A 21,952-nucleotide genomic window follows, 5' to 3' on the forward strand; every position below is an offset into this window, starting at 1 on the left:
TTATTTTTTTGTATTCTACATGAAATTGCGCACATTTCCATATATAAATCTTTATGTAACGGCTAATTTAAAATGGTGCAAACATTACGACAATCAGACAAAAAAATTTATGATTTTTTCGGAAGAGTTACCGCGCAGACGTAAGGAAAAAGTTTTTTTCATAAATTCACCATAAATCAAAATATTGTGCTAGAGACTAACAATTTGTTGCAAAACAAAGGTAAATGATTGAATATTACTAGAATATAAAAGTTTTAGCTTTCAATTGTGTTTTTTGACCATTTCGGTAGAGTCAAAGTTGACCGAAGGTTGAAATTTTGGCACTTATCGTTATATGAAAATATTTCAAAACTGATAAAAGCTACAACCATGGGTTGTTTTTTGTTGTATTCTACATGAAATTGCGCACATTTTCATATATATAATACTTCATGTAACGGCTAATATGAAATGGTGCAAAAATTATGTCAAAGTGACGAAATAGTTTCTGAGATGTGTCGCTGATGCTTTTTAGTGTGAGGAGAAAGAAATTCACGCTTGCGCGCCTGTGTAACGATTATAAACAAAACAACGCCTTGATCCGTGAGCTCCCAGCATCCCCCAAGGCGCGTGATTCAAAAGTTTTCGCGTAGTAGGCCTATAACTATTTTTCCGCGAATTTAAAAAAAAACTTTTTTATATCGACGTATATACGTCCAATTGGCACCCAACAGACAATTTATATCGACGTTTAATACGTCCAATCGGCGTTAAAGGGTTAATCAAGTCTGTTTTACAGAATCTGTTCTGTATACATAATGCATCTATGCCCAGGCATATCAAGTGTTGGTTTAATAAAACTGCTTGTTTACTGCCTGTGATATCTAGTAGAATAGAAAAGGTATCTCTGGAGCCATATGCATCCTGAGTTACACCGTGTACCATTAGATATGTCAAGTATACCTGTAGCTGATTGGTCATGAGGTGATTAACACCTGTTGATATAAAAATGATTTTTTTATGAAGTTTCCTCCTAACCCCATTGATTGGGTCTATCACAGCTTTAATTGCTGAGGTTCAGAATGACAAATAGTGAAGTAATGACCTGGGAGGTTTTTATATTAGTGGAGATATTCATCTAGGAGAGTGACCCAGGCACTTCTATTATGAATAACATACTCCTAAGAAACAACTCTATTGCTTTAAGAAATTTATTTTTATGCTGTTAAATATGTTTTAGAAACTGACTAAATTCTTCACACAAACTACTGTGTAGAGTATTGCATTAGGTGTAGTGTAGTACGTACTTATATGCATTATTAATATTTTCCCCAGTTTTTAATGAAATACTCATAATTTTTGTTCTAGTTTTTAATGAAGTACTCTTATTTTACTAGTATGCAGTATAGTTGAACTGAGTTAAAAACCAGTAATATCCAACAACTGGAAATAGAATTAAAGGGACAGAAACTGCAGTAGCCAGAAGAATCTTAAACAGATATAGCAGTAATAATAGCAGTGACTTTGTACACAGGAAATACATAATTATTTTCTTTATTACTTTCTATTTCCTTAACTTAAGAATGGCCTTGGACAAACTAGAGGCAGTTTCCCTTGATTTTTAATTTTTACAGTGGAGGCAATTCACATTCTCCTGAAAAACCACCAGTTGTTTCATCGGATTATGAGAGGAATCTCACACTTGCGATAAAAGTTGCTAAGGCTACAAGAAAAATTCCCTGACCTCCACATTTGCATTTTTAATGTGTGCAGTGTTAGATATATATGACATTTATTGAGAAAAGCATGTTTTCATACAATAAACTTACCTGTCAGATATACATAGCTAATACTCCGTCGTCCCCGACAGAAATTCAAATTTCGCGCCCACTCGCTACAGGTAGGTCAGGTGATCTACCGGCCTGCCCTGGGTCGGCAGACTAGGAACCATCCCCGTTTTCTATCATATTTTCTCTGTCGCCGGTGGTATCAACATTGTTGTTATTACCTCCTGACTTAGATTCATTTTTCAACCTTTGATCAAACGTTTTTCGGCTTTTGGTGACGTATTTGGATCGTGTTTTGGGCATTCGCTACTGTGGACTGTTTTTTGGAATAACTCTTTTGGATTTTTCTCAGTATGTCTGATTCTAATGTGAAGTGTGGAGAATGTGTGGTGAATGTAGGCTGCAGGGTGAGGATACCGAAAGCTTCGGTTGATCCTCACACTGTATGCCGTAAATGTAGGGGGTTTCAGTGTTCTGCTATTAATACCTGTAAGGAATGCGAGGGATTGAATGCAGAAGAGTGGAAGACCTTGACTTCTTATTTGAAGAAGTTAGAGAGGGATAGAATTAGACGATTGAAAGGTGTGAGTTCAAGGCCTATTGAGCCTTTCATCTGTAATTCTAATCCTACTGATGTAGATTCTCCCTATGTATCTCATTCTCAGAGTGCTTTTTCGGATTCGGCATCGGAAATCGCCAATCTGAAAGCTACAATTAGAGACATGAAGTCCAAGATGGCGGACTTCAAAGGTAAGGCTAGTGAAAGTGAACATTACTGTGAAGTGAGTTCTCCCAGTGTTGTGGAGGGGGCGTTTGATCGTCCCTGCGACGCTCCCAGGCCTAGACCTCTTCCAAGCTCACAAGACCAGAGGAGAAGGAAAGTCGAAAGCCTTAAGGAGGTTGTGGGGGATCCCCAACGGTCAGACGTCCCTTCAGCTAGCTCTGCTTCGTGGCAGGCGGCTCAAGGGCGCTTTAGAAAAAGCGTCATTCGCGAGTGTTTCTCGTCATCTCCCTCTCCCTCACCTAAACGAGGGTGGAAGGAATCGAACTTGTCAAGACCGCTGAAGCGTCATATGAAGCCTGATATAGATTCTAGTCCAGAGCGTTTCTCAGATGACGCTCCGTCAGCTAGCAAGAAAGCGAAGGGGGCGTCAGCGTCACCTGAAGTGTACGCGGAAGTACCCTTTCCTTCTTCTTCCCCGAGTGATGACGAAAGACGTCATGCACTGGACGTGGGAGAAGCGTCAAGAAAGATCATCATGGCAGTTCAAGAGCAGCTGTCATCTCTAGTGGGAGTTTTAGCGCCACGTCGGAAGGACGTGACGCTTCCAATTAAGAAGTCTCGTCCTCTTTCACCTGTTCAACGAGAAGCGTCATACAGACGGGAAACGTCTAAACGTCTTATAGAAGCGTCTAGTTCGAGAGCGAGAGCAGGTGCTTACGAGAGTTTCGTAACACCAGAGAGACGTAAGACGTCTTTTAGACGCGAAGCGTCATTGGAAAAGGAACTTAGACATGACGCTCCGTCCAATATTATGACGCCAAGTAGGACGCCTTTGGAGAGCGTAGCGTCTTCCAAGCGCGAAGCGTCATCGAGACGTCATCAAAAGACGTCATCCATGACGCTGGGCGAACAAGAAACGTCATGTAAGCGGGAAGCGTCTTCTAAAATTCTAGAGAAGCCGAAGCCTATGACGCCTTCAAAGACTATTAGAGCGGGAAAGAGGAAGGAGTATCATTCCCTTAGCCCCTCTCCTATTAGGAGTTTGTCTCCTCAAGAAGACGAACGTTCGGAAAGGAGAGCGGAGAAGCATGTGGATCCCGAGTTAAGAGGAAAACCTCGGATGACGAATATAGTGAAGAGAAAGGTCTCTCTAACTATAAGGTGTTGACTACCCTACTTCTGGAGGAGTACGGAGACGAGTTGACTCCTGCCGCTCCTCCTTCTCCGCGCTCGCTCTTTTTCCAGTAATAAGACGAAGAAAAAGCCTTCGTCTTTTCTCAAATGAAAAACCTACCATATCGATGAAAAGAGCTTTACATTCCTTAGACTCTTGGTTGAAGTCTAAGAAAGACTTAGTAAGGACAGTCTTCTGTATTGCCTCCAGCATAAGATTGGCTGGGCAAAAGAGGCGTTTGGTATCAGGACGGGGAGAGAATATGGGTTTGATTTTGCTCCCTCTACAACCGAAACAGATTTTTTCGACTTTGGTTGACGCTTCAAGGCGTCCAAGTCTCAATTCTGCACGGATTACATGGGGTATTTCGGAACTGGATCATCTCCTCAAGGGACTCTTTCGTGTATTGGAAGTTTTTAACTTCTTAGATTGGTCCCTTGGGGTGATGTCCAAGAAAGCACATGATTCGGAAGGAATCGAACCTGAAGCCCTGTTATGCATACTGTCTTGTATTGACAAGGCGGTACAGGATGGATCTTTTGAAATAACCTCTTTGTTTGGGGCAGGTCTATTAAAGAAAAGGACTGTATATGGCGCCTTCTTAACTAAGGCAGTCTCACATGCTCAGAGAGCAGCACTTCTATATGCGCCTCTATCTGACTTTTTGTTCCCTTCTCAGTTAGTAAAGGACATTGCGCATTCTTTAACTGAGAAGGCGACTCAGGATCTTCTGACGCAGTCAGCTAGGAAGAAGAAACCTGTTTCTGCATCTGACAAGAAAGGACCTAGTACATCAGTGCAGCCCTTTCGAGGTGGTCCGACCTCCAGACCTCCCGCAAGAAGGAAGGCTCCGGAGAAGAGAGGTAGGTCTGCCTTTCGTCCCTTTAAAAAGGGAAAATGAAACATCTCTCCTCCAAGCACCAGTAGGTGCCAGGCTCCTGGGATTTGTGGAGGCCTGGACACTGATAAACGCAGACGCGTCTTCATTGGCTATCATAAGGAAGGGATATCGTATCCCTTTCCTGAACACTCCTCCCCTAACGTCAATACCAAGGGAACTATCAGCCAAGTACAAGGATCCTGTGCTGAGGGATACTCTTCGATCGATGGTGGAACAAATGTGGGACAAGAGAGCGATAGAACTAGTACTGGATCAAAACTCCTGGGGTTTTAACAATCGCCTTTTTCTAGTTGCGAAAGCCTCGGGAGGCTGGAGACCAGTACTGGACGTCAGCTCTCTGAACAAATTTGTTCAGAAGGAGAAGTTCTCCATGGAGACTTCTGCTTCAGTCCTAGCGTCATTACGACAAGGAGATTGGATGGTGTCTCTAGATCTCCAGGACGCCTACTTTCACGTCCCGATCCACCCTTCATCGAAGAAGTACCTCCGTTTCATGACGGGGGGAAGGATCTTTCAGTTCAGAGCCTTGTGTTTCGGCCTGTCCACAGCTCCTCAGGTCTTCACAAGCTGATGAAGATGTGGCGAGGTTTCTTCACCTCAAAGGAGTGAATGTCTCTATGTATCTGGACGACTGGCTCATCAGGGCCAGATCGGAGAGACAGTGCTTGGAGGACCTAAAGTTAACTCTCGATTTAATCAAAGCGTTGGGATTGCTGGTGAACCTCGAGAAGTCTCAGCTGACCCCCAGACAAGACCTAGTCTATCTGGGGATTCGGATGGATTCTCGGGGTTTTCGAGTTTTTTCCTTTCGCAAGAGAGAATCGCAAAAAGGTTTGCGGATAGTCTCTCTCTTCTTAGAGAAGCAACCATTCGTCCCTCTAGGAAGACTGCATGTACGTCCTCTTCAATTCTTCCTCAAGAGGTCTTGGAGCTGGAAAACCGGACAACTGTCGGACGTTTTTCCCATTCCAGTGGAGATAAAGTCGCACCTACAGTGGTGGTTGCTCCCTCTGGAAGAGAACAATGGGATCTCTCTAAGAAACTACAGAAACCCAAGACCTAGTGTTGTTCTCCGACGCGTCGGAGAGAGGTTGGGGAGCGACATTAGGCTCAGAGGAAGTGTCAGGCACCTGGGAACCAGCACAGGTGTCTTGGCCACCATAACTGCAAAGAGCTCTTCGCCGTACATCTGGCCTTGAAGAGCCTAGAACCTCTGGTGTCAAACAAGGTAGTGCAAGTAAACGTGGACAACACCACCGCACTTGCCTACATTCGGAAACAGGGAGGGACTCACTCCTCGTTCCTTTACGAGCTCACGAGAGATCTATTGCTTTGGACGTCTCACAGGAACATCTCCCTGCTGACAAGGTTCGTTAGCAGGGAGTAAGGAATGTGAGGGCGGACAGGCTCAGCAGGAGGAACCAGGTCCTTCATACAGAATGGACACTACACGAGGAAGTGTGTCTCGATCTCTGGTCTCTGTGGGGAACTCCTCAGTGGGATCTCTTCGCAACATTCATTTCAAAAGGCTCCCAGTGTTTTGCTCGGTCGTGGAAGATCCAAGAGCACTTATGGTAGACGCCCTTCCTGCTAAACTGGTCTCGAGTAGACGTTTATGCTTTTTCCCCATTCAAAATCCTGGGTTAGTATGAAAAAGTTTGTGGCGTCAAAGGAGACGAGGATACGTTAAAGCCCCCTTTTGGCCGGCCCAGGAATGGTTCACGGAGGTGGTAGAGTGGATCGTAGACTTTCCAAGATCCCTACCAAGAAGGACGGATCTTCTCAGACAACCACACTTCAAGAGGTACCATCAAAACCTCCCCGCTCTCGCTCTGACTGCCTTTCGACTATCGAAAGACTTGTCAGAGCGAGAGGCTTTTCTCGCGAAGTGGCAAGCGCGATCGCGAGAGCACGCAGAACCTCCACTACGAAAGTATACCAGTCGAAGTGGGAGGTATTTAGAAGGTGGTGTAGATCCAAGAAGTTGTCCTCCTCCACTACCTCTATAGCGGAAATTGCGGATTTCCTGCTATTCCTGAGAGAAAGATCTCATCTAGCCGTATCCACAATAAAGGGATACAGAAGTATGCTCTCGGCTGTATTCAGGAACAGAGGATTAGATCTGGCAAATAATAAAGATCTACACGATCTCATAAGATCTTTTGAGACTTCAAAGTCTAAGGAACCAGTACCTCCGAACTGGAACCTGGACGTAGTCCTCAAATATCTATCATCGGATAGATTCGAACCTCCTCATCTGGCATCGTTTAGAGACATAACTAGAAAATGCCTATTCCTATTATCTTTAGCTACGGCAAAGAGAATTAGTGAATTACAAGCTCTGCAGGATAACAAAGTAGGATTCAAGGGGAGACTTCGGCCTATTTGCTCGTTTAAGACCCTGTTTTAGCGAAAACGAGAATCCCACGAATCCCTGGCCTAAGTCATTCGAAGTCAAAGGAATGGCGAGTCTCGTAGGCAGAGAAGCAGAGAGGTCTCTATGCCCTGTTAGAGCGCTGAAGTTCTACCTTCAGAGAAAGCGTCAGTTGGGAGGCTCTAGACAAGGTCTTTGGTGCGCGGTAAAAGACCCCACAAGACTGATGTCCAAGAATGCTCTGGCGTTCTTTGTAAGAAACGTCATTACGGACGCTCATAAGGTCTGTCCTGACGAACAGTTACAACTACTGAGAGTAAAAGCTCATGAAGAAGAACGAAAGAGCTGTATCGACGTCTCTCTCGTTTTATAAGAATATGTCGCTTAAAAAACATCATAGACACGACATATTGGAGATGCAACTCAGTATTGCATCTCATTACTTGAAAGACGTGCGTGTGACATATGAGAAGTGTTTTTTCTCTAGGTCCTTTCGTATCGGCAGATACGATCTGGGTACGGGAGCCGACACCAATCCTTAAATGTATATACTTTTCTTCTTTTTGGATATGGTCGAGAGTCTCTTCGAACAATCGAGGACTTAGGCTCGCACGGGCGGCCGTCTATGTTGTTCAGTAAGAGAATTTCTTGTCATATCCAATAGTTGGGTATAATTTTTTTGAAAATTATGTATGTGTGCGTAGTGGTTTTGAGTTACGGTTGTTGTGACGAGTTAGGGGATAACTCGGAACAATCCTTAGTTCTAACATATGGTTAGGATCAGGTTGGTCCGGGATTGGTTGGGTGTTGCTCCTTCATAAGGTGTATTGTCATATAAGTGGATCAGCACCCATTGACAAAGTCCTTTCAGGCTCTGCCGAGTAAGCGGATAAGACCCCATCGGCACAGCCCACAAGAACTCTTGGCCATAGATCATATATCTCGCTAAAGTTTCTTGAGGTGATGCAGACTACTGGGGCAAACACCCACGAAGTCTACCACCTATCAGGTAGGAACCGGAACCAAGGTTTTATTTATACCTACAACATATGTTGTTTACCTGTCTATTCCATATAGTAGCTGTCTCTTACCCTCCACCGAAGGGTGCCAATCAGCTATGTATATATCTGACAGGTAAGTTGATTGTATAGAAAATGATATTGTTATGTTACAATAAAGTTTCATACATACTTACCTGGCAGATATATACAATTAAAGGCCCACCCAGCCGTCCCCGCAGGAGAACAGGTGGAATGAAGAAAAGAAAATTGAAATGGAGTAAAAACGGGGATGGTTCTTCCTAGTCCTGCCGTCCCCAGGGCAGGCCGGTAGATCACCTGACCTACCTGTATGCGAGTGGCGCGAAATTGAATTTCTGTCGGGGACGACGGAGTCTTAGCTATGTATATATCTGCCAGGTAGTATGTATGAAACTTTATTGTAACATAACAATATCATTTTTTGGTCATTAATATTTACGCAGATATAAATTTTAGTTTTAGCATCAAAATGTAATAAAGATTAGTTTTATTGTAGTGTTTTACCGAACAATTATACGGCCGTGATTTCCACGAGCGGCAGGATACTAAATTCAAATTTAGCGCGTAGGCGTCGCCAACACTGGTGGTGATGATGTCATCTCCCTCCACTCGCGGGAGAACCAGGTACAACTGCCCAGGTGAATCCAATTCTTTTCCTGCCGGCGTCCGGTGAACATCGGTGGTCGGTGCGGTTGGATGACTTTGCTTCGCTTTTTTCTTGTGGATTTGATCTTCGGAATTGGTGAAGTACTCTTGTTGGCGTTGTTTGTTATTTTGCTTATTATTTAGGCGTTGCCATGTCGGATTCTAGTCCGTCGGGGGTTAGGTTTTGCATCTCAGGATGTTAAAAACTAGATTTATCCAAGTTAGAGTATGATTCTCACACTAAATGTGTAAGTGTAGGGGACAGGTTTGTTCAGCAGATCGAACATGTAACGAGTGTAGTGATTGGACTGATTCTCAATGGAAGTTTTTAGTTCATACTCGGAGAAATTAGCTAAAGACAGAATTAGAAAAGCAGCGCTTAGGGAAAGTAGACTTAGCTCTGCTTCGTCTTGCGATGTATCTGTTCCTTCTGTTTCTCCTCAAATTGTTATGTCTCCTTTAACTACACCTCCTATTCCTCCTACTAATCCCACTTCTCCGGCTTCCCGTGTAGTTTCTTCCGACACCATTGCCAGTCTGGAATCGAGGTTAGATCAGAAATTTTCGGTACTAGCGAATACGGTTTTGCAACTTGGTAATTCAGTTAAGACGTTTTTGGAGAAAAGGGGCTTCAAGTAAGAGTGTAGTTGAGGGTGCGTCTGTCTGTCCTGACACGTCTCCTAGACAAAGGTCACTGTCCAGCTCCCCCGCACCGGGGAGAAGACATACCGGAAGTCCAAGGGAGTCGATCGCGATTTGCCCACAGACAGGCGCCTCTCTTGTTGAGCCTGTTGCGCCTCAACAGGGCTCGGTTAAGCGTTGGAAAGGTGTTGCGGTCAGACGCCTTTCGAATGATTCAAGCGATTCGTCTCCGGTCGCGCGGCGCTCTTGGCGAGATTCGCCCGTTTCGCGTCCCTTAAAGAGGCGTTCAGGCGCTGATTCTTCGCCCCCTCCAGTCAAGCGGTATAAGGAGCCTGAGAGTAGGGTTGCGCCTCGGCCGTTAGCGGCTCGTTCGTCGCCTCAATCTGTGCCTTTTTCGGCTCCATCTACTAGTAGAGATTGTGGTTTTAGCGCTGTAGCTAGCAGTTCTAAGGGTGTTTCTTTAGGCGCTTTCTCGTCTGTTACGCCTGATGCGCCTGATGCGCCTGTTTCGCCTCGAATTTCGGCGGCTCCGAGCGAGGCGCAAGTAGTTTTTCCGCCTCCTGCTGAACATTTAGGCTCTTCCAAGCCTACGTTAACTGTTTTTGATTCGTCTCTGGCGCCTTTGCGCAAGCAGTTAGAGATGTTAACCAACTGGATGAATGAGTCCAAGGGTGTTCGAAACCTTCAGATCCGGTTGTAGTTCCGTCTACTTCTTCGGCGGTATCAGAGAATGAAGAAGAAGTAGAGGAGGAGGATTCACATCACCTCTCGTGTTATTCACGTCTCCTTAGATTTCTTCTGGTATCTTATCCAGATTATTTTGAGAAAGCGGCTCCGCGCTCCCCAACTTCGACTTTTTTGATGAGGAGGAAAACTTCAGACCCTCTCCTCCCAAAACTTGTTCTATCTAAAGCGGTTAGACATTCGTTGAAAGAGACGGAGAAATGGATGTCTATGAAAAGAGACTTAGGGAAGGCTCTTTTTGCTTACCCTCCCTCTAAGTTGCTTCGTAAGAGGTATAGGTTTTATGTAACTGGGGAACGCTCCTTCTCTGGGAGTTTCTGCCTCCTCCCAGGGAGACTTCTCCAGTTTAATCGACTCCTCTAGAAGATCTGCTTTCGCCGCAGCGAAAGTTTTCTTTACAGCGCCTGAGTTGGACCACGTTGTAAAGAATCAATTTAAACTTTTGGAAGTCTTTAGCTTCCTTGATTGGACTATTGGCGCTTTAGCGGCCAAGATCGAAGACTGTCCTTCTCTTTCTCAGGAGTTAGCGGAGGATTGGATTGGTCTGTCCTGTGCGACAAATCCATTAGGGATGATGTGATGAGTTAGCTTCGCTCATCACCTTTGGTACCCTTAAGAAAAGGCAACTTTGGTGCTCTTTTGCTTCCAAAAGGGTTACTTCCCAACAGAAGTCTGCTCTCTTGTTTGCTCCTTTTGTGAAAGATAACCTCTTTCCAGACGATGTAGTGTTGTCAATTTCGTCTGCACTAGATAAGAAATCTACTTCGGATTTACTGGCACAGTCTACTAAGAGACCTAAAGCTCCTTTGGAGACTGTTCCTTCGGTTTCTCCTCTGGCTCAAGCGCCTTTTCGAGGGAGACCAAGCGTTCTTTCGGCCGAAGTCGAATTTGCGACCTCAATCTAAGGCCTCGGCCAAGGTTAACAAACCTTCCAAATGAAAGCTCGGTTCTTCATGCACCAGTGGGAGCCAGGCTGGCTCTGTTTTGGGAGGAATGGGAAAACAGAGGAGCAGAAGCCTGGGTAGTGCAAGTACTCAAGTTCGGCTATCGTATTCCTCTCGTTTCACCTCCCTCGCTCTCACCTGTGCCAATTCCATTCCAGGCATACTCTCCGGGCTCAGACAAATTTCTGGCGCTAGCCGCAGAAGTGGAAGCGCTTGTTCTTAAAGAAGCGATAGAACAGATAGAGGGGGATTTTCCTCCAGCCTTTTACAATCGCCTTTTGTAGTTCCCAAGTCATCAGGGGGCTGGAGGCTGGTTTTTGGATGTGAGCGCCCTGAACTTGCATGTCCAGAAAACAAAATTTCATATGGAGACCACTCGGTTGGTTCTGGAGTCCATCAGACAGGGGGATTGGATGGTCTCTCTGGACATGCAAGACGCTTATTTTCACATTCCGATACATCGTGAATCTCGGAAGTACCTGAGGTTCATGTTCGAAGGCAAGGTGTTTCAGTTTCGGGCGCTTTGCTTCGGACTAGCGACCGCTCCTCAAGTTTTCACCAGGGTTCTATCCCCGATAGGAAGCTGGCTGCACATATCAGGAGTAAGAATCTCCCTCTATCTGGACGATTGGCTTCTCCGGTCGGAATCAGAGAGTCGGTGGCATGAAGGACCTTGGAACAACTCTGGATCTTGCCAGAAAGTTAGGAATTCTGGTCAACAAACAGAAGTCCCAGTTGGTTCCATCTCAGAGCATCCTTATTTGGGGATGATTCTGAATGCTCAAGTTTTTCGGGCTTTTCTGTCCCCGAAGAGGGTTCAAGGCTGTCTGGAGACAGTTCAGGAGTTCTTGGACAAAAAGGTAAGTTCTGCCAATCAGTGGATGAGGCTCCTGGGCAAATTGATGTCAGTGGAGAAATTTGTGACGTTGGGAAGACTTCACATGAGACCTCTGCAGTTTTTCCTGAGAGCCTCTTGGTGCAGGAAGACACAACCAGACTCGATTACCTTTCCTGTCACAGATCAAATAAAAGAGGACCTAAGGTGGTGGCTCTCTCGAGCAAGGTTGGAAGAAGGGTTAGATTTACGACCCATCCTCCCGAACCTACAGTTCTTTTCCGACGCATCGGACACAGGTTGGGGAGCCCTGCTGGGAAATCAACGGACTTCAGGAGCTTGGTCGGAGAAGGAGAGGAAGTTCCACATAAATGTAAAGGAACTTTTAGCAATTTTCCTGGGGCTCAGACAGTTTCGGAGCTTAGTAGAAGGTCGGGTAGTGGCAGTGCATTCCGACAACTCCACGGCTCTCTTGTACGTGCGGAAACAGGGGGGGACTCAGTCTTTCTATCTATACGAAGTAGCCAAGGATCTCCTCCTGTGGTCAAACGAAGCGAAGGTTCAGCTAGTCCCGAGATTTGTTCCGGGAAAGATGAACGTCCTGGCGGACGAGTTAAGTCATCAACAGCAAGTGTTACCTCTGGAGTGGACTTTGGACAACAAGATTTGTCAGAAACTTTGGCGCCTTTGGGGACGACCGTCAATAGACCTGTTCGCGACATCAAGGAACAACCGTCTTCCTCTCTTTTGTTCTCCAGTTCCAGATCCTCTAGCTTGGTCGGTGGACGCAATGCTGTTGGATTGGTCGGGTCTGGAAGCTTATGCATTCCCTCCGTTCGGTCTAATAAGAGAGGTGCTGAACAAGTTCATGTCGCACAGCAATGTAACACTAACGTTAATCGCTCCCTTTTGGCCCAGGAAAGAGTGGTTCCCGGACCTTCTCCAGTTGTTAGTAGACTTCCCCAGACTTCTTCCTCCAGAGAAGTGGCTTCTCAAACAACCTCACTTCAAGAGGTTCCACCAAAACTTGTCCGCTCTAGCTCTGACAGGGTTCAGACTGTCCGGAATCTTGTCAGAGCGAAAGGGTTTTCAAGAAGAGCTGCAGAAGCTATCGCTCGTTGTAGGAAAGAGTCTTCTAACAAACTCTATCAAGGGAAGTGGAGAATCTTCAGAGAGTGGTGTAGAAGTGCTAAAGTCTCTACTTCTGCGACCCTCTTTAACAGAAATAGCAGATTTTCTTCTATTTCTTAGGAACTCTAAGAAACTGGCTCCTTCGACGATCAGAGGATATAGAGCCATGCTCTCTTCGGTTTTTCGACATCGAGGTTTGGATATTTCCTCCAATTCAGATCTGTCGGACCTCATTAGTCTTTCGAAACCACTAAGCTCCCGCAGGATACAGTGGCTTGGAACTTAGATGTGGTGCTTAAGTTCCTCATGGGGCCACCGTTTGAGCCTTTGAAGTCGGCTTCACTCAGGAACTTGACTAAGAAGGCACTTTTTCTTATTGCACTAGCTTCTGCTAAGCGTGTCAGCGAATTGCACGCTATAGACAAAAGAGTCGGTTTCTCTCAAGGCAATGCTGTATTTCGGTATCTTTGACCTTTCTAGCCAAAAATGAGAATCCTTCTAATCATTGGCCGAGGAGTTTTGTGGTAACGGAACTTATCTGATTTGGTTGGACATGAGGAGGAAGAAAGGCTCTTATGTCCAGTCAGGGCTATTAAGCAATATCTGTTTGCCACTAAGGGTATTAGAGGACAATCTTCTAAGCTCTGGACCTTGGTTCAAAATCCCTCTCGTCCTCTTTCTAAGAATGCTATATCGTTCTTTATTAGAGAGCTTATCAGGGAAGCTCACTCGCAGTCCGAGAACGACAATCTTTCCGTTCTGAGAGTTAAAGCTCACGAGGTTAGAGCAGTGGCAACTTCTTTAGCATTTAGAAAGAATTTATCTTTAGCTTCGATTCTTCAGAGCACGTTCTGGAGATCGAATTCGGTTTTTGCGAGTCATTATCTCAAAGAGATAGAAACGGTTTCGAGAATTGTAAAACGTTAGGTCCGGTGGCGGTTTCTGGCATGGTGTTGGGAGAAACGGCACAGGGGTCGTCACCTCTATGCTAACTTTTCACCTTGAATAGGTTGTCGAGTTCAAGGGAAGCTGGGGGTACTGAGTACCTGGGATACTCACCAGTCTGTTAGGTCAGATTTTACAATGGTTGGGTATATATGTTTTTAAATCTGGTGTTGGTGACAAATGTTTTGTATGATTGAATTTCTGGTCTTAGCCCAGGGCAAGGGCAATCTTTGTTGTTACTATCCTCCGTCAGTCAGCCTTGACTCGCTTGAACTATGGAAGGATTCCACTCCTGTAGAGGCTAACTTTGGTCAAATTCCAATTCCTCTACAATAGTAAGAAGAGCACCGACCAGAGGCAGTAACAGTCTGCTGTAGCTCTCTTACAAGGTAAGGTACAACAGACACCTTGAGTGTTTACTGGTATTGTAATAAATGTAACCATTTAGAAATACTAGTGGTCCACTGAATCCCACCTTCCCATAAATGTGTAATCAGCTGTATAATTGTTCGGTAAGACACTACAATAAAAATGAAATTTTCATTATTAAAATGAAGTTTTATTGTATACTTACCGAACAATTATACGGCCGTGATTTCCACGAGCGGCAGGATACTAAATTCAAATTTAGCGCGTAGGCGTCGCCAACACTGGTGGTGATGACGTCATCTCCCTCCACTCGCGGGAGAACCAGGTACAACTGCCCAGGTGAATCCAATTCTTTCTGCCCGTCCGTCCACCTAAGGGGAGGAGGGTGGGTATAATCATAATTGTTCGGTAAGTATACAATAAAACTTCATTTTAATAATGAAAATTTCATTTTTCCATACAAACCTAATAGACATAGTAGCCCAAATTTTCATTTGATGGATTCCCCCAGACATTCAGTCATTGTAAGGAGAATAAGAGTAAGAAGGCAGATGCACATAGCTGTGTGTGCCCTCAGATTGGTGGGTGTCCAATAACCCACTAGTCGCTTTTATTTTGTTTGAGTAATAGCTACAAGAAAGGTGGTTAGAGGGGGAACTCTTTATTAAAAGTAATAAGTTTGTGTAAAAAAAGGAAATTACATTATGTATATACAAAACAAACCTGTCACTTACAGTAATTTAGTCCTAGTTGCAATTTAGATGGAAAGGATGGAACTGCTTGACCCTCAGGGATCAGGGTTAGGCTCAAATCCTAATATTGAATGCACAACAGTGTTTTTTATCCTAATAGTGACCAGGAAATTTGGTTTTATGACATTTGATGATTAAGAGTGATTCTAAGAATTTTCAACTGTATGCACAAAGTTGATATGTCCACCTTCATATCAATCTGTCAGGGTAGGAGGTGGGATATGGGCCCATCTCCTGCCATGGGGATACTCCCAGGATTGGCAAAAGTGGCTAAAAGCAGTACGTATATGCCTATTATGTATGATGTAAAGATGGATAATTTCATTCTTGAGTTTTGTAGGATGCTGTAAAGAGTAAATTATTTGGGTTTAGGATCAAGATGATGAATCAACTGGATTCTGAATCTCAGTTGAAGTGGTGACTACCTTCCTCACTTTTACCACAGACCCGGAAGAGTAGGACCGTAACCATCTTTGTGTCTTGTCCCTTTGAAAAAAACGTGCTTCCATAGTTAACCACCTCCCCATGCCTGCAATTGAAATAAAATTGACATCAAGATTATAGTTTTGAAAAGCAGTGAAGGAAAAATATCCCAGATTTCTTTGAGAAGTACAGTATAATGTCATTTCTGTCCTGTGACAGTTGTGAAAATGCATTTTTGGGAGATCAAAACTTGTGCTTGTGGTAGTTGTTCAGATTTGCTTATAGCAGCTGACAGTATCTAAAAAAAAAAAAAAATGTCATTTTACTGTAGGTAAGCCACTTTACAAGTGTCTCTATCTCATGTGCTGATGCAAGCCCCTCTGGCTGTTCCTCCTCATCTTCATTACACACTGGCAGTATTTTCATTATTTTTAAACTTTGGTATCTGCCACTGTGCTGTAAATATGAGTGGAGAACATTCCTTTCTTTTCAGGTTATATATGGACTAGGAGGTTTGACCAGAACAAATCTTAGTCAGGACATAGAGGTAACCCTCCATTTCATAGCCCCTTCTTAGCCATAAAGAGTTACAGGCCATTAGGCACCTGATTCCAGTGGTTTGCTGGTTTCTTAAGGCCTCATATATATATATATATATATATATATATATATATATATATATATATATATATATATATATATATATATATATATATATATATTTTATATATATATATATTATATATATACATACAGGTAGTCCCGGGTTACGATGGTGTCAGCTTACGACGTTCCGACGCTTGTCAATAGACGTTATTTCCAGGGTTACGATGCATGTTCCAGGGTTACGACGCCTACAACGCTCATCTGGGAGATGAAATATGACACCAAAAATGCAAAATAATCAATATTTGAAGGTTTTTTTGATGAAAAATGCCATAAGAATGCAGTTTACATAGTTTTCAATACACCCAAAGCATTAAAAGTAAGGTTTTCTTAGGATTTTTGACGATGTTCCGGCTTACGACGATTTTCGGCTTACGACGCGTCTCAAGAACGGAACCCCCGTCGTAACCCGGGGACCGCCTGTATATATATATATATATATATATATATATATATATATATAAATATATAATATATATATCTATATATATATATATATATATATATATATATATTATATATATATATATAATATTATATATTATATATAACATATATATATACTTAAATATATACATATCCATATACATATACATATACATATACATATATATAAATATACAGGCAGTCCCCGGGTTACGACGGGCTCAGCTTACGATGTTCCGAGGTTAAGGCGCTTTTCAGTTATATTCATCAATAATTATTTCCAGGGTTATGATGCCTACAACGCTCATCTGGCAAAAGAAATATGACACCAAAAGTGCAAAATAATCAATTTTTTAAGTTTTTTTTTTTATGCAAAGTGCAATAAGAATGCAGTTTACATAATTTTGAATGCACCCAAAGCATTAGAATTAAGGTTTCAGGATTTATTATGATGATCTGGCTTACGACGATTTTCGGGTAACAACGTGTCTCAAGAACGGAACCCCCATCGTAACCCGGGGACTGCCTGTATATGTAAACCATTCAGTATCTGAAATTGTTCATATCCTTCCTCCTGACCCAAGTCTTTCCAAGTATGTCAGATAATATTTTGGATGAATTTGCAGTATATACAGTGGTCCCCCGTATTCGCTTTGGATGTGTTCCAGACCCCCCTGTGAAGAGTTAGAACCTGCAAATGTTTGGAACCCCTATAAAAATGCTAAAAACCGCCTATATGTATTTTGTTTGTTGAAACTCAAGAAAAACCCACTAAAAATTTTCATACTTGGTTTTTTTAATATTTTTATCACAAAAAGTGTATTTTATGATGAAATAGATAAAAAAATCCAGGAATTTGTGGATATTTCTCATAGAAAAATACCGCGAATGTACAAATTTTCTGTGAATAATGTGAGGAAACTTTCCCGAGAGAAATTCGCGAATGTGTGAGTCCGCGAATCCGGAGAACGCGAATGGGGGGTCCACTGTACTGCCATTTGTGGGTTCTTTAGAGCTGGGATATACAAATGACCTCCCTTTTTTGATTGTGTGAAGAATGAGCTGAAAACATTTAAGGCAATTTTAAACATGGGTTTATGTGAAAAAGAAAAAAAAGTTAAAAAAAATGCATTGTTCATGTGTTTTTAGAAGTTGCCACACAGTAAATATTACCATATTCAGTGCTGCCTCTGTTATTTTCAGTCAACATATTTAGGTATTCTCCAGCAAGAGCACTGCATTATAATTGTGAGTTTTGTTGAGTTGAACCAATTATTGGAAAGAACTGCTGATAGGTATATTAACGCATGCTATTGCAAAAGCCAGAAAAATGCATGACTGCATTCAGTTATCACATTTATTTTTAAATTCACTTATTTTAGAAATACAGTAGTAGAAATTATTTGCTCTGAAAGTCTTATAATAGCACACATTTTTTGTATTGTAGGGCAGTATGTCACTGATTGCATCTTACATGCTTTTGTTTTTGCTGACATCCAAAATTGTTTTCGCATGTAAAGTACGTTGAACCGTAGATTCAGATATGTGGTCAAGGTATACAAGAAAACAAGTACTTGTGTACCTAACTTTCTTAATTATGTAATGGAAGAGCCTAATAGCACATGTCTCTTTCAGTTTCGTGATGACAAGGTAAGGCATCTTGGGACATGGATTGAGATTGCTGCAGCAGGATCTCAAGTGCCCCCTTTTATTGCTGTCATCATGCTTTCCAGTTCCCGTAAGAAGGACTCAACAGCAAGTTGTGACAGCTTGGCTGGAAAGTACATCAAGAAGGAATCTCCATCAGGGGTTCCCATCATAAACGTATGGCCAAATCCAGGTCAAAATGATGTCAAGAAACGGAAAAGCACCGTTACCCCACCCTATGTCAGCAGTAGTAATCCACCTTCTCACAACGCATCTTTGTTAGTAAATAGGTACTCAACTGGATCTAGAACACCATTGAATGGCATGTCACATGGAGGAATTGAAGGAAAATATACTCCTAACATAGGAGAAGTTGCCCAGCGTCTAGGTGGCCTGTACCTTGGTAGCCGTGGAAGTTTAGATGGCATGCTGAAACAACAAGCACCTTCGTCCCCAGCTTTATTTAACCACACTTATATAAATCATTATACTGGATCTCAGCGCAGCCTTGACCAGATTCTGTATGGTCCTAGGGCATCTGTTGACCAGCCAACTCAAGGTGTTAGTTTTTCCTTCATGATGCAACCTGGACAAAAGCAACAACAGCCACAACAGAGACAGAATTTATCCCAGTCTTCAACCCATATTGGAAGTGGATCACCACAGCCTCCTTCTCCACGTTTAGAACAAGAGCTTCCTCTTCCGCCTGGTTGGTCTGTAGACTACACTTTACGAGGCCGTAAATATTACATCGATCACAATACAAAGACAACGCACTGGTCACACCCACTTGAGAAGGAAGGATTGCCAGCCGGGTGGGAACGGATAGAATCCCTAGAACATGGAGTGTATTATGTAAATCATATAACTCGACAAGCACAGTATGAACACCCTTGTGCTCAACAGTATCTGACAAGAATTCCTGAGGAAAATGCCTTAGCATCACACAGACCCTTGCCTATACCCCACCATACTGAGTTCCGTCAGCCTTTGTCTCTTATGCCGGCTTCACCTTATTTGCATGAAGAAATTCCATACTGGCTACATGTGTACTCCCAAGCATCCCCCGAGCATGATCACAAGTTACGATGGGAATTATTTAGACTTCCAGAACTTGATAGTTACCAAGCAATGCTTAATAGACTTTTTAAACAGGAACTTCATGGGATTGTCATGAGCTATGAAATGTATCGCATAGCTCTCACCCGTGAAATTGAAAGAAGAATGCAGCAAATGAACATACCTACTCATGGATCAAGTGGTTTTGGAAGTGGTGTGACAATAACAGAAATTAATGATGACTGTCCCAGTAATGAAAGTGCTTCCACACCAGATCACTTAAAACAACAAATATTGAATGCAGACAACTTGTTTGAATCTAAAGTGTAGGACTAATGCAGTTTTTTTGAAACATAGTATGGGTCCATGTGGTTTTCTTCAAATTTTTTTATTTGCTTACTGTGGCAGCTTTGTGGGGACAATTGTTAGTGCCTTTTTTAGAATGTGGTTGATTTAGTCTTTATATCTGTGATCATTAGAAGTAATGTTTGGCTCTGCACTGAAGTATTGGATTTTATGTGTTTTCACTGCACTCTCCTTATTTTATTGTTGCCAAAGATCAGAGCTTAGCTGACAGTTGCTTTAGCACTTCTCTCAAGTAGTTTGAAGTTCAAACATGACGTGTCTCGAGCTTCAGCAGTTGTACGTTTGGTGAGTTTTCCATCCTGTTTTTTACATTTTTAAACATTAGTCTAGATTATCACATATTTCATTAGTCTTATTATTTGTTTCCAATTTTAAACAGTTAATTTTCCAATTTTTTTTTTCTTGTGATTAAGTGCAAGGTGCACTTTTCATTTCATGTATATATATTACAAAATTTTACCGTAAACCATATCCTCGAACAGGGGAATGGCTCCAAAAAATAAAAAATAAAATAAAAGAAAAGAGAAAAGACATCAATTACCGCCACATTCACACTTGAACTGCTGAATCATGGATGCACCTTGTGCAAAAAACTTCCACAACACTAGCTGCTTTGTACACCAACACAGAGGGTTACCAGGTGTGCATTCAACACCCTGATGCGCACTGTGCTATTCACCTCTATTTTGCGTGCGCACTCTTTTGTGCTGAATGTGGAGGCCTGTCTTTTCCAGTACCTCTTCCATGTCATTTATCAATGTCTTGGGTCCTCCCACCAATTCTTCTGTATTATTGTCAGCTTTCACCAACTGGTCATCTATTGTTCTTTCTACGTGAAACATTCTGGTCATACTTTCACCAGTGCTGAGCCATTTTTTCACTCTTACTTATCCACACTTTTCACTCTAATTCTTCGTATACCGCAAATATTAAGCAAAATGTTTATCTGTACAAGTTCTACCTTTTTTCTCTCATTCACTTTCAGTATCCACATTTCATTCCCAAACAAGAATTGCTTCAACAATCTCTGCTTGCATTCCAACCTTGGCTTCCATAGGCACTAAAGTCTCCTCCCAGTTTAGTGCACACATCCTCATATCTATCTGGCTTTCACTTCACTCAAAGTAGTATCATCCTCTGAAATATGTACTACTCCCATGCTTGCCACACCAAGCTTTTCTCTTTTTACTCAAATCTCTTACATATCTGTTTCATAGTAAACATGTGATCCACATACTACTCTTCCCTGTCGAAACCCAGTAACATTGTTCTTTTGTTTTAGAATTTTCTATCATTAGTCCTATCATCCATGCATGCAAAAGAAGAGTAAATAGATGAAATAAGTACAAATTTAATCTTACTTTACCTGTGAATGGGAGAGTTGATGGCCTACGTGGAAGGTGAGAAGGAAGATGAAGAAGAGGAGAGATGTTGCACATAAAAAAGCAGGTTTTTTTCTCTTATCTGTCTCTTCTTACTGTTTTCTTTTTGAGACAGTCTCTTTCTCACTGAAAACCTGCCCAATGATGTTTATCTTTGCTTGCATTTTAAAATGTCCCTAAAGTGAGAGAGCATTGCCATTCAGCAGGTTTATAACAGTTTGCTAGAGCTTTGTTTGGACAATATTTTTCAAGCAAGCTCTGCACCTCTATGGTTTCCATTACATTAACTTTTGAAATTCTGGTGTGTATATTTCTCTTTTTTCCTTACTGGCATCTTAGTCTTGTTGGGAGCCATGAGGATTTACATACTGTATGATTCAAGCTACAAATGTCCATTAATATCTAATTCGCTCTACCTCGGAATTTATATATTTTCATATATGTACCGAAGGGGAATTTTTAGTTGATAATAATTTCGTCCTCTCATGGGATCGAACCACCGTCCAGTGGACGGGAATGAAATCAGGATGGACAGTGACGTTATCAATTCGGGGACAAAATTATTATCAACTAAAAATTCCCCTTCGGTACATATATGAAAATATATCAATTCCGAGGTAGAGCGAATTAGATATTAAAGGACATTTGTAGCTCGAATGATTTATATGAATCACGGTGATGTGATAATTATTCACGGTATGATTGTTTAACACTTGCTTAAGAAAAAACGCTGAAAGTTTAGCAGAGATGTGCACTGATCAAGACACATGCATAATTGAATCATTTCCTCTGTTTCAGTTGGGAATCGCTCCACTGATGTCTTGAATCCTAGACATGTTCTAGATAGTTGTCTTTATCCTTCCTTGAACTGGACAAACATCCTTTAAAGGGGCAAATTTTTCCATGGATGAAACTTCCTATAACCAGATGGTCACTTGAGCAACGTGTCCGTTAAGTAATGTACTGTATGACTGTTTGTGGATGACACAGCATTGCT

General features: G+C 42.4%; 1 protein-coding gene across 6 annotated transcripts in view; it reads left to right on the plus strand.

Annotated features, from left to right (window-relative positions):
* Positions 1-21,952, plus strand: part of LOC135212022 (protein salvador homolog 1-like) — a 53,935-nt gene that overhangs the window by 12,085 nt on the left and 19,898 nt on the right. For 4 of the 6 annotated variants that reach the window (XM_064245309.1, XM_064245310.1, XM_064245312.1 and 1 more), the window contains exon 3: positions 18,137-19,533. In XM_064245309.1, the coding sequence (XP_064101379.1) occupies positions 18,224-19,533 (1,310 nt within the window). In that variant the 5' untranslated portion in view covers positions 18,137-18,223. Of the gene's footprint in view, positions 1-18,136; positions 19,859-21,952 lie in introns of all 6 variants that reach the window. The other 2 variants (XM_064245314.1, XM_064245315.1) reach the window with 2 other exon arrangements.

The sequence above is a fragment of the Macrobrachium nipponense genome, chromosome 40, assembly GCF_015104395.2.
Source record: "Macrobrachium nipponense isolate FS-2020 chromosome 40, ASM1510439v2, whole genome shotgun sequence".
Classification (NCBI taxonomy): Eukaryota; Metazoa; Arthropoda; class Malacostraca; order Decapoda; family Palaemonidae; genus Macrobrachium; species Macrobrachium nipponense.